Source organism: Strigops habroptila, chromosome 1 (genome assembly GCF_004027225.2).
Source record: "Strigops habroptila isolate Jane chromosome 1, bStrHab1.2.pri, whole genome shotgun sequence".
NCBI lineage: Eukaryota > Metazoa > Chordata > Aves > Psittaciformes > Psittacidae > Strigops > Strigops habroptila.
The window spans coordinates 34,937,565-34,952,535 of record NC_044277.2 but is presented as its reverse complement, the minus strand read 5'-3'; the positions used below and the strand labels follow the sequence as shown (position 1 = coordinate 34,952,535).

The window sequence follows — 14,971 nt, the reverse complement described above, 5'->3', positions numbered from 1 at the left end:
ACAAAATCCTCCTCCAAACACTTCAGGAACGAGAGTATTTGTAAATCTCCACGACCCACCTACTTAAAAACACAGAGTAGCAATGGATCATAGTACAACAGCATGCCAGACCTGCATGTGCTTGTGAATGTAAATATATTAATTGAGTTCACTGTTGGGCTACTCAGGAGAAGCAAATGGCTAAATTCCATGCTGCAGAATTTGTTCTGAAAACATTACAAGAGCCTCTGACATTTGAGAGGCTAGACATCTCAAACTGCAAATATTTTCTGCAATTGTAAACAACATAACATGAATTTGATAATGCTATGCTTGCTGTGTTAGTTCAACACGTAAACACATGAAAATAGGTAGCTTTACACTAATACAATAAAACTGATTAAAGCATGTAACTGTGGTAACACATATATACACAAATAAACATATAAATGCACTACATAGGAAGACATACATTCATCCTTTGTGAGAAACGTATTCAACTTTGTTGTAAAATAATAGAAAACCAATGACATTATGTTACATACAACTGTACTTCCCCTCCAAACCAACAGAATTTTATAGTTGACAGTTAAAGCTAATCTTCGTACAGACCTGTAAACAATCTAGAGATGTACTGACAATCCTGGGACACTTCGACTGGCATGCCAATTCAAATGGTAAGAAGTATTTGTCTGCTTCAATGAAGCTTGTCTTTGATTTCACAGGTGGAAGAGTGCTTGAACCAGGCTTTGCTTCTCCATGAGGGGGGCTAAACAGAATGATTGTATTAGAATGCTGTAAGCAATCATACAAATAGTTACCACCACAACATTTATGAATGAGATAAAATAACAAGAAAATTAACATTAGGAAAGAGTAACTTCTGTGAAGTTAACAGAACAGTAGTACGGTTGTATAAACATTCTTAAATATTCCTTATAGCTTTTATACTTCATCTGCTCCTTTGAGGATCAGGCAAATGGTCCCATTTTGCACACAAAGTGGATATTCAGTGGTCCCTGCTGTTTGAAAGGCATAAAAGACTTGTTTCCTCTCAAAGCAGGAAGACTCTCCTTACTTGGCTAGTGAAAGCAAGAGGGGAAGAAGGGAAATCTATCAGGATCATTTCCACATTAAATAATAACTCTGACAGAAGTCTCATCTGTTACTACTAGAACAGGTAAAAATACAATTTGCCAAAAATTTTAATGACCCTGAAAGTTAAGAACTACCCAACTACCGTATTATGATACGAGTTGGTTCAGTACTCAAGTACATCTATTTTGGAGATTAAATCATATCTGAACTTCAATCTTAGGCATACTCAGGAAAAAGCAAACCAACCAACCCACCAAGGAAGAAACGCCCCAAACTTGGCTCTAATCTGTGCTTCAGATGACACCACAGAATTTAAGAGTTCAGTGCTTACTGAACTGATATATTGCCCAGTATCTCACTTGGGCAATATATCTGAAATGACTACAAAATCTGAGAAAATTGTAAGCTGTTGAAGTCTTTTTGCTTACAGCACCTTTAGAAATGGCATGCTCATCAGTACGCAGCTAAAAGGGACAATCAAGAATAGGCAATTTTTCACTAATGTGTGTATCAATGCAATCTGCCTTCGATTCAAAGCAAGATGTTCAGAATTGTCATTCCACAGAGTAGCTCATCACCTTTATATAAAGCATTCCTGACCTTTTCTGTGCACACATATGTATCTTTACATAAAAAGTAAACTACACTGTCTTATGCAGACTTGATAAGTGGTATTAAAACAAAAACAAAAAAAAAGAAAAAAAAGAGGGGGGTAGCTTCATATTCTGCAGACAAAGATTATAAAATTCTTGCAGTAATTCAAATACATTTTTACAGAATAAGTAATTTCAAATCCAGGCCTTATGCATTTGCTGCAAATTAAATCAGATGCTTCAAGGAATGCAGAGCACTGAATGAAAAATACACATTTTTCATGTTGCTGAAGAATGAATGCAGTCCCACACATCATGGAAAGAGCCTTAAACTAACCAGTATGATAAATTATTAATTTCAGCTTCTCGAGGAGCAAGATGGATTGTCCTTGAGAAGATGTTTGGAACCACATTCAAATAGCCCTCCTTGTTTCGGCTGCTTAAAGATTGAATCTAAATTCTAAGTCTTAACAGTAAATAATTAACGTTAAGATTCTACTTTCTACTAAATAACTTCTCTTTTGAAGGCTTAAGGGCTTATTCCTATGTATAGTTTTCCTTGAAGCAGGGCAGAGGTTTGTTTTTCTGTTGGATGCATAACTTTATTTATTGCCCAATACTGTTTTGCTGGAAACAGAGCTCTTTAGGACAAAATCCAAATCAGATAAGTTGCAGAGGAAGGACATGACTCTTCTAAGTTCTTAAATCCTATAAAAGCTTCTGTCTGAGGAATGGAAAGGTGGTATCTCTTGCCCATGTCTTATGACAAGACTGTTCTTCATCTAGTGATGTCATTAAAATTAGGTTAAAAGAGCACTCCAGAAATACAAACAGAATTTTTCAGAAACGAGCAGGCCATGATGAGATTCCAAAAATGAAGAAACTGTATCTACTGCAGAAGCCTGAAGCCTCTCTTAATTGAAAGCTATTTAAAAATGCTCAAAATAATAAATATGGAAGATAATCCTCCATTTGTCTCTGGAAAGGTAACTCAGTAAGATCATCACCTTGCTGATGATGGAAGTGAAGGGGATAGCAGGGACAGGGGAGAGAGAAAGCCAAAAGGTCCTTCCTTCTTAATGTCAGTGAAGAAATTACTTCAGCTGTTTTTTTCCAGCAGACTGTGAAACCAGAAACTGTCCCCAGCAAAACTTTCTTCCACCACAGGATCTGCCAACCATAAGAATTATGAAATATGCTGACATTTATCTATCAGCCATAGAAACAGACTAAGGTATGTATTAAACAATTAATTTCAAAAATTATTTTGGCAGCATTTGCTGTGTAACAGCTACATAAATCAGCCTGTCCTTTTCTATTCCATTCCCCTCTGCCCCATTACTAGAAACCAGTTCTGATTAAAAAACAAACAACAAAACAAAAGAAGCAGTTTTCCATGTAAACGTTCTGACAGGTGGAAACGATCTATTTTTCACTGCATTCCAGGCTAACTGTGAGATCGCTTTCCTTGAACAGGGACCAGAAAAACCTCAAAGAATTGTCTTCAGAAGTCCCTTGTTAGGACATTCAAATCTCAATTACAGAAACATGAATCTGAAAATAATTTGATAAACTAAGAGGTTCTCTTAGGCCTAAAAAACCAGTATTTTCTACTGCATCTAAAAATCTGACTCTACAGTAAGAATATGGCAAATCCATTCAGTTTCCAAGTCCAGCAGTGCCCTCATAGCAGCAAAAGGCTACAGTCAAAATAAAGACAGCACTGAAGAAATCAAAATCTAATTCGAAAAAGGATGTAGGTAAGACATACACATTATACCCCAAAAATCACAACTTTAGATATTAATAGGTCAGAATTTAAGCACCAAAATTTCAGAAAAGAATGAACCATACTTGTATAAATCATTATAATTCAGTGCTCTTATTAGCATGGTATTTAACTATAGATCAGGTATTACTTCCCTTTATTCAGTGCCCAGAACAAATATCTCTCACTGAGTATTTAACATTAAGCATTTTTTTCTTATCATGCTTCACAATGTGCACTTCTGCTTTATTTATACTACTCTAAGTAAAACCTATTATAAAAGCACATTACTTTCTGTCTGAGACTGTTTTGTGGTGCTTGGTGCAACATTTTCTGAACACTACACAAACATTACATTTAATTTTACAACCTTTCTATGAGCTGACGATACTGACTTTATATTGCTGGGGGAAACTGAAGCACAGTGACTCAGTCTGATGCATCCACAAATTTGATAAGCTGCAAGACTACATTTTTCAGCATATTTGATTATTAAATTGTCCTTTACATCCTCCAAAACAAAGTGCCCACTAGCTTCCTTTCCAGCTAGAAGTGCTCACATTTTCCAAACCGAAACTTGCAGATTTCAGCTCAAACACGCAGGAGATGAGCAGAAATCATTAGTGGCCGATTTCAATAGCTGTGGTTTAAATTATTTTCCTAAACCAGAAATTCAGTTACAGGGCAGAAAGCAGGTCCCTAGGCAGCACTCATCTGCTTAAGCTGCAAGAACACTTTCATCATCAGTTTCACCCACTGATCCAATTCTTCCAGTAAGTGGTATAAGCAATCTTCACCACACAGCCCTGACTCATGGTTAGTAATGTACACTGAATGAGGAAGATGATCCTGTGGAACATGTAATTAAACACTAATAATGGATTCCACAGTTTACCAATACTTAAAAAAACAGTACTCGTTGATAGCAGTAGAGTGCTGAATGGCAATTTTGGCTTCTTCGCTTTTAGAGGATTTGCCTCCAGAAATCTACATCTATTCCCTAACAAAGTCCTTTCCAGGCACTGTATTTTCAAATTACACTAGTTTCTCTACCCATTCCCACTTCCTCACCCCAACCTCCTCCCCTCACTCACTCACAGTTCAAGTCTTTTATTTGCACTCCAGGTTCTTCCCTCTCCTCTGAATCCACTTCAATAGCTCAGGCCCCTCCACTAATACTTCCTTCTTGTGCCACCTACAAAGACTTTTTCTAACACTGATCCCCGTCCCTACCCTCTCTGGCCAGACAGTATCAGCCCGCTCTAAGTTATCTTCTGCATCTAATCCCAGACCCTGTGCCTTGCACCATAACAGTCAGTCACAGAAGCAGCATTCTTACCACATTTCCAGATACCACCAACTTTACAGAACATATTGAAAATGCTTTTCAGAGAGAACCCATACTCCCAATGCAGAATAAGTATGGTACACATTTTAAGAAGTTAAAAGCACTATCACTCAATAGGATGAACTATCACATACCTTTGCTTTTCTGTTTCAGCCTTTATTTCCTCTGTAAAATGAAACAAAGGCATAGTTATGGAAATGGTATCATAACCACAAATATAAAAACAAGTAACTGAAAATGGCTGGGAAACAAAACTATTTAGGCAAACATTTGAAACCAGGATTAGTTTAAAACACAAAATACATGTTTACAAGCAATTTCATTAGAGCTGCTACTCTTCACCTGCACTGGTTGCAAACCATATCAAAATTTCTTTACAAACCTTAATATTCAAAACTTAATACTTAATTTGAATCCAGTCATGCCAGCTAAACACCACATCCTTAGAATGTTTTTACCAAGACACTGGCAAGCTCATGTATGCAGAAATAATGAGGAAAATACAATTTTTATTAAAACTATTAATCTATCCATAAAGGATATATTGCTTGTTAAATGCGGGTTATACAGAGAAACAATAAAGAAACCACCACTGCCAATTCTTACATGAAACCTTGATGACTCATTATCATTTCTGGCTTTCAACAGTTAGATACCACAGTAATGACTAGAGAGGAGGAAAAAGAAGTCTGCAGCACCTCTATTTCCTAGTTTAATGCTGTTGACAAAACAACACAATAAATAATTTTTAATAACACATTTTAAAGTAATTTTCAATTACTGAAACTCATTTTAGGAAATTTCAAGAATACTTCTTGTCTGCATTTTCCAGTTACTTCACACGCTTAAATCATAGGAAATTCCATAAAGACTAGGACTTCCAATGTTGTAGGAATACATTCTTGAAATCAAATGTACAAATCAAGTATGAGTACATGTGTATATATACATTTAAAGAAATCTCAGGAAACCTATTCTATTGTCAAGTCCTGCTCAAACATACAAACCCACCATCAACTAAAAGCAACACTTCACTTTCTTTTTTGCGCATAAGCTTTAAACTAGTGGCATGGATTAATCCAAAAAACAGCTAGTCCAGAAGCGGTTCAAACCTGTGTTATGCAGGACTATACAAAACATGAAAAGAATTCAATATTCCACATATTCAATATTCCTCAGTAAGTCACAATAACAACAAGTCCTGTAATCAGCAATGTTTTGGGAAAGTATGCCTAACTCCTGCTAGGTTATGGTGTTTGATCCATTTAGTTGCTAGAAGACCAATTCCTGACCAAGAAGAAGGAGAAAAAAAACCTGTCTTTCTCCCTTCCAGCATCTTCCTACCTTTCATTATTTTACCTCCCACCTTAGCATTCACACCTAGGAACTCTCCTCCCTGAGATGCTCTGAAGTCTGTCCAACAAACATTACCAACCAGATACAACTGCCGAATGGCTTCCGAGTTCAAAATTTCCAACTAGAACAACAAAACTGAACAGATTGTTTCCCAATACCCAACTACTTTGAACACAGAATGAAAACACAGTAGACTACAGAAACTAAGGGAATCCTAATGCTCTGCTCAGACAGCAATACCATGAATAACATCAATGAAATATTAATAAATTTTGCTTGTAAAATGACACAAGGTATTAGTGTCATTAAAAAGGTGAGGGGGGGCAGAACTGAACACAAAAGTAGAAATTATGTCTTACTGAACTTGAATTAATTTGAGTGACAAACTCCTTTAAATCCTTTTTATATATATTTAGTTCTTTAGAATTATTAATATACGAATTTAGAAACCACTTCTACAATCTGAACTTAAATCATGCTGGTTTATATTTAAATTATTCAAGATCATAACCCATTTATGGTATTTAAAATGAAGAAAGATAATTCAAGAAAAAGCAATGAATATCAACACAAATTTCATTTAACCATTTTATCGTATTTTAATAACCTGAAACAAACACAACAGTTCAACAGTTTTACTTAGGATCACTTAGATATATGAGTCAACTACTCTACTGACAACAGAAAGACCTGTGCATTTACAAGTTATTTTATACTTTGGCTGGGAAAGAAAACCACCATAAGAAACAATCTGGGAAAAGAATGATTTCAGACTATTGTTGTAAGTAAAACAACAGAATGCAAAGCTCCACTTCATATCCAATTCTGGCTGCCCTTCTCAGCCTGCACCATGCCACTGGAATGCTAATCCCCTGAGGCTCACTACTCCCCCCCCCAGGGAAGGTGCAAATTATAGTGGAACTCGTTCATTCTTCAGAATAGAAACAGTTTTGAGTATTGAATTAATGCAAAAATTGCTCAAGGAAGTACAAGTAAGCCAGTTCTCAGCTCCCCACTCTCTCCATTTCCCCATGAACAGTATTTTTGCACTAAAAGCCAGCACATGTCCTAAGCACAAATATTCTTCCGGCTCTACTTAAAGCAGACATGACAGTAGGTGAGTGTTCAGACAACTCACGCTAGTCAACTTTACACATTCCAAAACAGTGGTTACAAGGTATGCTTAAGCACATTTATTGAGCTGAAAACACTGCATGAACAAAGACAAGTCCCTGGCAAACAGACAAACAAAAAAATAACATTCAGGAAAAGAAAGATCAAAACCAGCAGTTCCACTTTGCACTAACTCTTTTTATTCCTGAACTAAAAGAACGTATCAAACGCAGCTAGCTGTCACCTTGATGCTACTTCAGATTATCTCCGAATTTATTCTCTGCTTTGTAAACTACAATAGTACTTGCAAAGATTTCCAAAATAATAGTAAAAAAAAAAAAAAAAAAAAAAATCAGAGCTGCTTAAAGCCCTCATTATGCTGCTGATATTCTAACAAATTACGACTATTCTTTCTTAAAATACTGTAACAGACTGTCTTTAGAACAGAGCGCAACAATTCATATCAGAAAATGGAAGTTTCTGTAACTGAAGTAAGTATACTACAATTACAAGGAAAAAGCTTATGCAGGTGTTGATCTAATTAAATGTTACTACCATTTCAAGCAGCACTGCATCAGACTATTAATGCTAAAGCACAGATTTTATGACCTTTGTTAAATAAAAAGACAGGTTCCTAGAGCGGCCAACATCAATTATTTTAGAAGACTAAAACATTTTAAATGGCAGATAAGCACATGATATGACACAACTGCTATGAATGAGGTAGACAGCAGACTTAAAGTTTACTTTTACCCCTGAGAACAGAGAAAATTTAATTTTCTTCCCTGTCTGATTGCTCCCCCTGCTCTCCACGCCAAAACACAACTTAATCACAGTACAATTTCATGGTCGTGTAACAGCCACATCCAGTAGGAAGCATAAAAAAAATTCAAGCGGCGTTACCAGCAGAAAAATAGATTATAATAAAGGTAACCAACAATTCTCACAGTAGATAAATAATCTGTTAAAGACAGATGAACCTGAACACTGACTGATATATTCCTTTTTATGGGAAAAAGTAATTCCTGCAACACTAAAGATTAGGTGGAAAAGGGAGATGAAGCCAGACTTGAAAACATAGGCTGCTTCCTTGTTTTGCTCTCTCTTTCCAAAACACACAACCAAAACCACAAAGGAGAGGATCTCTATTCATTTTGGGAAGGTGGAGTAAGAGCATGTAAGATGCTGGAACAGGGTAGGAAGACTGCAGAAAACTAAAGCTCCCAGTCTCCCTCCATATTATTTGCCATGTCTATGTATGATCTGTCATTACTATGCCAAATAACTCAGATTATTCTATGGCACTGAAAGGATGATGCATCCTCGAATGGAACTAACGGGTATATTTAGTACTCTTAAATAAAGTGTAACAGAAATAACAAAATAAATACTTCCTGAATTCTCACATTCACACTCAGCTCCAGAGGAAGACCTCTTCATAGAGCTCTATCACAGAATTACTGGAAATGTATGTGGCTTTTGCACACAGAAGATAGAGCTCATCAAGGAGATGCATTACTTTGCAGTTTTACGATGGTATGCATCAACTGTTTCACAGAGCAGGTAAAATGAGTCATGTACATTAGTTTCAACATTTCATTTCCATTTCATCTACACTTGTACAGACCATCACTATTTCAAAGAAATTTCTGAAAATGTCTATGATCTTTGCTATACAAGTGTGCTGCTTTTGGCTGTAACAGAATTAATATTCTTTATGACAGCTTGTATAGTGCTGCATTTTAGATTTGCACCAAAAACCACTGTCGATCACATAGAGATGTTTCAGTTACTGCTGAGTAGTGCTTACACATAGCCAAGGCCTTTTCTGCTCCTCACAGCACTGCACTAGAGAGTAGGCTGGGGGTGCACAAGGAGTTGGGAGGGGACACAGCCACGACAGCTGTCCCCAGCTGACCACAGGGATATTCCACACCATATGGTGCCACGCTCAGCAATAAAAACTTGCAGGGGAAGAGTCTGCCTGCCATTGCTTGGGGATTGTCTTGGCATCAGTCACCTGGTGGTAAGCTATTACTGCTTTTTTGCATCACTCATGTTTCTTGGTTTTGTTTTTTTTTTGTTCTGTCATGCACCCTGCTTCCCCCTCCTTTTTTTTTTTTTCCTTACTAATCTTTCTTTATCTCAACCCAAAGTTTTTGCATTTTTACCCTCCAATTCTTCTCCTTGATACCAGCCATGAGCAGCTGCGTGGGGCTTAGGTGCCGCTTGGAGGTATGGAGTTAAACCACCAGAACAGGTACCCATAATGCCATTCCCACTTCTCCAACTTTAATTCACTGCTTCAGCACACCCTTTGAACATTTTTCCTTACTTCCTTCAGGCTCCTTATAGTTTCTAGTATGAAAAAACCAAACTAGTCTCCAGGTTTCTTTCTGTCCCTTTAACATCTTAGAAGCAGCTAATCTCATTTGCAACTGTAAAATTAACAAATCTCTCTGTAATGACAGTGGGTAACACATAACCAGCAAGGTCAAAATGGGCCAAGTAGGTCAAGCAAGTGCTGTGGGCAATACTGTCTTAACTGGTCTATAATCCTGATCAAACTCCAATTTACAACCAATTCACTGTTTAACCCTGCTAATCTGATTCAAAGGATGATTTAAACCTTAACTACACTGAAGGGTATCTCTAATTCCCATTTGAAATTTGTTTATGACTGGCTTATTGCCTTGGTTCCTAAACCAACATCCCCCTACATCCAAAATAGACCCTCTCCTCTAGGTTACCTTTAGATAACACTTCCTTCTGCTTACCTAAATATGCCATAACACAATTTAGAGTATAAATATTCTACAGTTATACTTTGGCAGAAGTCAAGGATAACTTTCCCATCAAGTAAAGGGTAACTGGTTACCTTCAGGAATGGTTCACAGAGCTAAGTTCTATGGCATCAGCTCAGCATCAAGTTGTGCGTTAGATTATAGGGAAAAGAATTCTTCTGGAACTTGCTATTGGGAAAAGGGCAAAATATTTACCATAAAATGGAAAAATACTTCAGAGGTTCATTACAAAATATGATGCTAGGAAAAATCCACACACTTAAAAGCATTTAATACATGTCTCACATTGTATTTTTTTTGTTCTTGCATCAGGATTGTATTAAAAAACAAGAGTACATTACATTCCCAAATACTGTATTCCAAACATTGCCTGCCAAAAAAGCATGTGTAACTCTCAGTGGTACAAAGTTCTGCACATCTAAAGACTAACAGTGTAAACATCAGAATGAAAGTTTATTTACCTAACTGAAAGTCTATCTATTGGAACAGAAAACATCCTGAATTTTCACTGGGGGTAAAAAAACCACCACCAGATCATAAAAATTACATCCAAAACGCACATGCCTGTACATTTTGGCATGCCTGTACATGCCCTGTTCCTCTGCTCACTGGGGGAGAGGCAGAAGCAGCTACTCTTTCACTTAGTACTGCAAAACAACTTGTATTTTCCAACTCTTCTTAATGCCGAAAATGTATGCAGATGACTAAAAATCATGATGATATTACAACTTTAAAAAATAAAAAAAAGGAGGGTATTAAGTATATAATGAATTCAAGACAGTAAACAGTGGCATTTTAAAGAATTGTAACCATCCTGGTTAGAACCAGCCAAAGCAGCACAGGCTGCAATACTCCAAGGAAACAAATCAATGTTTGGAGCTTACATTACTTATACCATAGAAGACTACTGTGAGAAGGAAGCAATTTGAATTCAATTATTTCAAGTAAAAGCAGGTGGATGAGATCCAAGGAACACACAGTGAAGAGGAATTTAAATTGTATCTATATTAAAAAAGTGAAATCCTATTAGAACACTAAAGGCTTTGCTTGGATTCACTTGGCTTGCTTCTTTCCATCCCAGTATTCTAGTGACTGTCTCCAATATCATACGAAAAAAATTTTAATTTAATTTGGGATTAAAATAACCCCAAATTTTTCATCATTTACAATACTGAAACTGTCCTCCTCCATGCAGACCTAGCAGTTTAAAGGTACTTGTGAATTTGAACCTGTAAGATAAAGTTAGCTGTATTTTAATAATATAAACCTAAACCCTCAGTATTTATTTGAAAAGAACTTTAAGTATATTCCGAACTATGTAATAAGATCATTACATATATGGTGATAGCTTAATTAAAAAAAATTACCAAGTTTGAACTCACACTAGTAAAACCAATTATAAACATGATGGGAATAAAAAAAAGTCCCCAAAACAATCTCTCCCTCAGAGAGATAAAATTCCAAGCAGATCATGCTGAGTAAGTCTCCAGCCAAAAGGTGTTATTAGTATGTATTTCTAAAAAGATATCCCAAACTTGTTTCTTTTCTTGATATCTGATATCCATTAGCTTCAAGCTGTGTCAAAAAGAAAAAAAGTCTCTTGCCTATTCAACTGAAGGAAGTACTAAAATTCAAAAACCAGTAACAGACTTGAGAAAAAAGCTAAAATAATTAGGTCTAAGGAGTCCAAATACTAGAACTGGAGAAACACACAGCCATTTTCAACTCAAGCTCCACTGCATTCAGAAAATGATGATCCAGAGATTATCTTTGTGGGCAATTTCTGCTAAGTCAATACATCAAAGAAAAAACAGCAAGTTTGTGTAAAAATACATGCTGCAAATTTGGCGCCTGCTCTTACCTAAACGTTGTTGCTAACATCCAAACCCCTTACAGGTCTTCCGCAAAGCTGAGGATTTGCTAAGAGACAAGCTATGGCAAGCACACAACACTGCATAGAAATTTTCTCCATGCTTCCAGCTGAGCACTCTTCTTGCTCTCACAGAACCTCTACCTCACTACTTCTGAACTCTGAACTATGCCAGTTTCAATATGTTTTCTTGTGCTGAAGATGTATGAGGAAGAGTAACTAGCAAACTCAGATTACGGTATTTTCCTCTCCCATTTCTTTTTTAACTGTAGCACTGTAATTAACTTTCAGTAACTGTTAATACACCTATCTTCAACATTAATCTGTATCAGTGTATGTAAATAGCAAACAGACAAAACCCAAAAGCTTTATCAGAAGTCTCAGTGGGATCTCAAATTACCATAGAATAATTAAACAGATTAGTGCAATACTGTTTGTTATTCCCCTGAATTACTAAAGCAGGCTGACTTGCCTAAAACTGGTAATAAGTGTATGCGAATTCATTAATAGGAAGCTACTACTGAAATTATAATTACTTTAGGTAGCCTGCAGAAGCAACTACTCACTATGAAAGCTGAAATTGTCCCTTAAATGGAATTCTCAAGATGCATATCGTAGCACTGTGTCTTCCTGTAAATCCTATGAACAGCTTTCTCCATCATACCTTCTAGGATGCAGAGCGATCTCTCTTCCCTTCCCTCAAATCCTCCTGAACACAGAGACTATAAAAGATGGGCAAAAAAAAAAAATCCTATTTGTGAGCAGCCAAGAACAGACTTATAGCAGCACTGGGCTTTTAGGGGTGCAGTTTTTGTTCTGTTTTAATCTAGGAAGCTGACCTAAAAAGAGATGGGATTGCAAGAAATACAGACCCAAGCGCAAGCATATACACCAATGCATGAATTTCACCTGTGTATATTCTCTCCATTGTAGAATACCATGAGTGTTGCTTTGCCCTCAAAATTCTTAAGCCTAGACTTTACCATAAGACCCTCAGTTATAGTTTATTTACACACCTGTTCATATGACTGCTGTTATTTGCTGGGGTCAGTTCACCTTTTATTCTACTCAGTTTCCTCTGTCTGCAATATTACAGTTCATGCAGCTATGGCACATGGATGGAAATGAGCAAGGCTCCGTGCAGATTTAAGAAAGTCACTGCTGTGGTCTTTGTGTAACATTTACATAATTGCAAATAACTCTTGTACAGACAAACAAAACAACCTTAGAGAGTATTTTTGAACACTCCTACTTGCTTTCCATTCCAATATATTATGCTGCTGCAACTTCATGTTTACAGGTATTGAAGAAGTAACTGAAGAAGAACAGATTAATCACACTACTTAAGAAGCAGTGCTCCAAACAAACAGCAGTTATATTTTGAGTCTGACAACTCTTGATGAAATTGTGTAGATCCTCCTTGTTGTGTTGACAAAATCCTGAAACCCTCTAATCAACTGAAATACCAAGTCATATCTCATTATCTTAGAAAAACAGAGTAGTAACCTTTGACTCATGTACAGAAATATTTATGTGTACATACACACAAAGTAAAAAAACCAAAAGCCACAAAAGCAGACTTTGTATAGATGAGCTGCTTCAACTTTAGATGACACTAATCTTCTGAAAAGAATGGCAATTTAAGAAAGAAACATTTTATGTTGTTAGTTCCTATGCAATATTTTCTGATATGTCACAGGTTTGCAGCAAATCCTATTGAAGTATTTCTCTACTTTTATATCTGCAATTCAGAAGACAGTATGTCTGACTGTCCTTATTTGGCTTTTTATCTGTGAAGCAATCTTCTCATCTAATTTTCTTTTTAGACAGACAAGCACACAGAGCTACAGCCTCTCCCCAGCTCTGCTCGTGATGCAGTATCATTTGGAAATATGCAACTCTGGAGTAAACTCAAAAACTTGAATGCGCAACCTGTCTCCACTGAGCCAACCTTGCTCCCTGCTCCTTCTGCTCATTAGGTATGACATTTTCAAACAGAGAATCACTGGCAAATCTACTCAGAAGAAGAGTACAGTGGCCTCATTCTGCTTAAAATTAACTCAGAATCATTCAATCCAATGGGATTTTATGACTAGATTTTCTGTAATAATCTTCTACTTGTTAGACGAAGTTGAGACTACTGTCAAGTTGCTTCACTGACTACTTCGGAAGAAGAGGAGGGGTGACACACATATAGGTCACACACTGCCAAAGATAACTGAATTGTAGTCATTATTAGTAGCATTTATATTCTAACACGAGGCTGTAAAACTCATTTTCTGCAGCAGTAAATCCTTCTACCTCCCGTCAATATCAAATGAGTCTCCATCCTTTATTAAATCTACAGCAAAATCCCAGCAGTATCCAAACTTGTTTCTTCACTCCTTTAAAGAAATTTTTTTATACTCAAAGAACAGAAATAAACTTTTTGTTTACCTCTTCAAACACAGACGTTAAACACAAGCAGTTAAGCCTCTTAAACAGAAGAGACTAGGCATGTATATTTATTTTAATCTGGCAGGGTTGTTCCAGCCTTTTTTGATACCTCATCCCACTATCCCCAAATATCAGTTTCACACTTAGAGCTCACGGCACAAGTTGCTGAAAAGGTGTATTAATATACAAGCAATTTGGTTGCTTACCAAGTATATAGTCACCTAACCAACTATAGGAAGGATCTTGCCTAGAGTTACAGTTTTCCAACATGCTTTAATCCAATCCAACTGAGGGCGACCACCAAAAAAATGTGGTTCATCCTATTCCATGTCACTTTGTGCTTATTTGCACACTCCTTACACAATCACTGCCAAGGCACAAAGTTTAAATAACTTGATAATTTTAGTTTTCATTGGGTCAGTGAGCTATTTCAACTCACTGAAGAGCTGGATGATCATGAGTTGCCACACCTCATGTATCAGGTTTCAGGAAGGAAGAGCTACAGTAATACAGCCCATTGCAGTGGATGCCCACAGCTGCAATGGACTAAATATACTGCAAAACCATATGAAGTTTACCCACTATTTTTCATCAGCATTAGTATTT

At 36.6% G+C, this 14,971-nt stretch overlaps 1 protein-coding gene across 2 annotated transcripts in view; it reads right to left on the bottom strand.

The window, feature by feature from the left end:
* ARFGEF1 (ADP ribosylation factor guanine nucleotide exchange factor 1) overlaps positions 1-14,971 on the bottom strand; it is a 95,422-nt gene that overhangs the window by 58,146 nt on the left and 22,305 nt on the right. For both annotated transcript variants that reach the window (XM_030502897.2, XM_030502905.1), the window contains exons 2-3: positions 4,921-4,951; positions 592-748 (exon numbers count right to left, since the gene is read on the bottom strand). In XM_030502897.2, the coding sequence (XP_030358757.1) occupies positions 592-748; positions 4,921-4,951 (188 nt within the window). The remainder of the gene's footprint in view (positions 1-591; positions 749-4,920; positions 4,952-14,971) is intronic.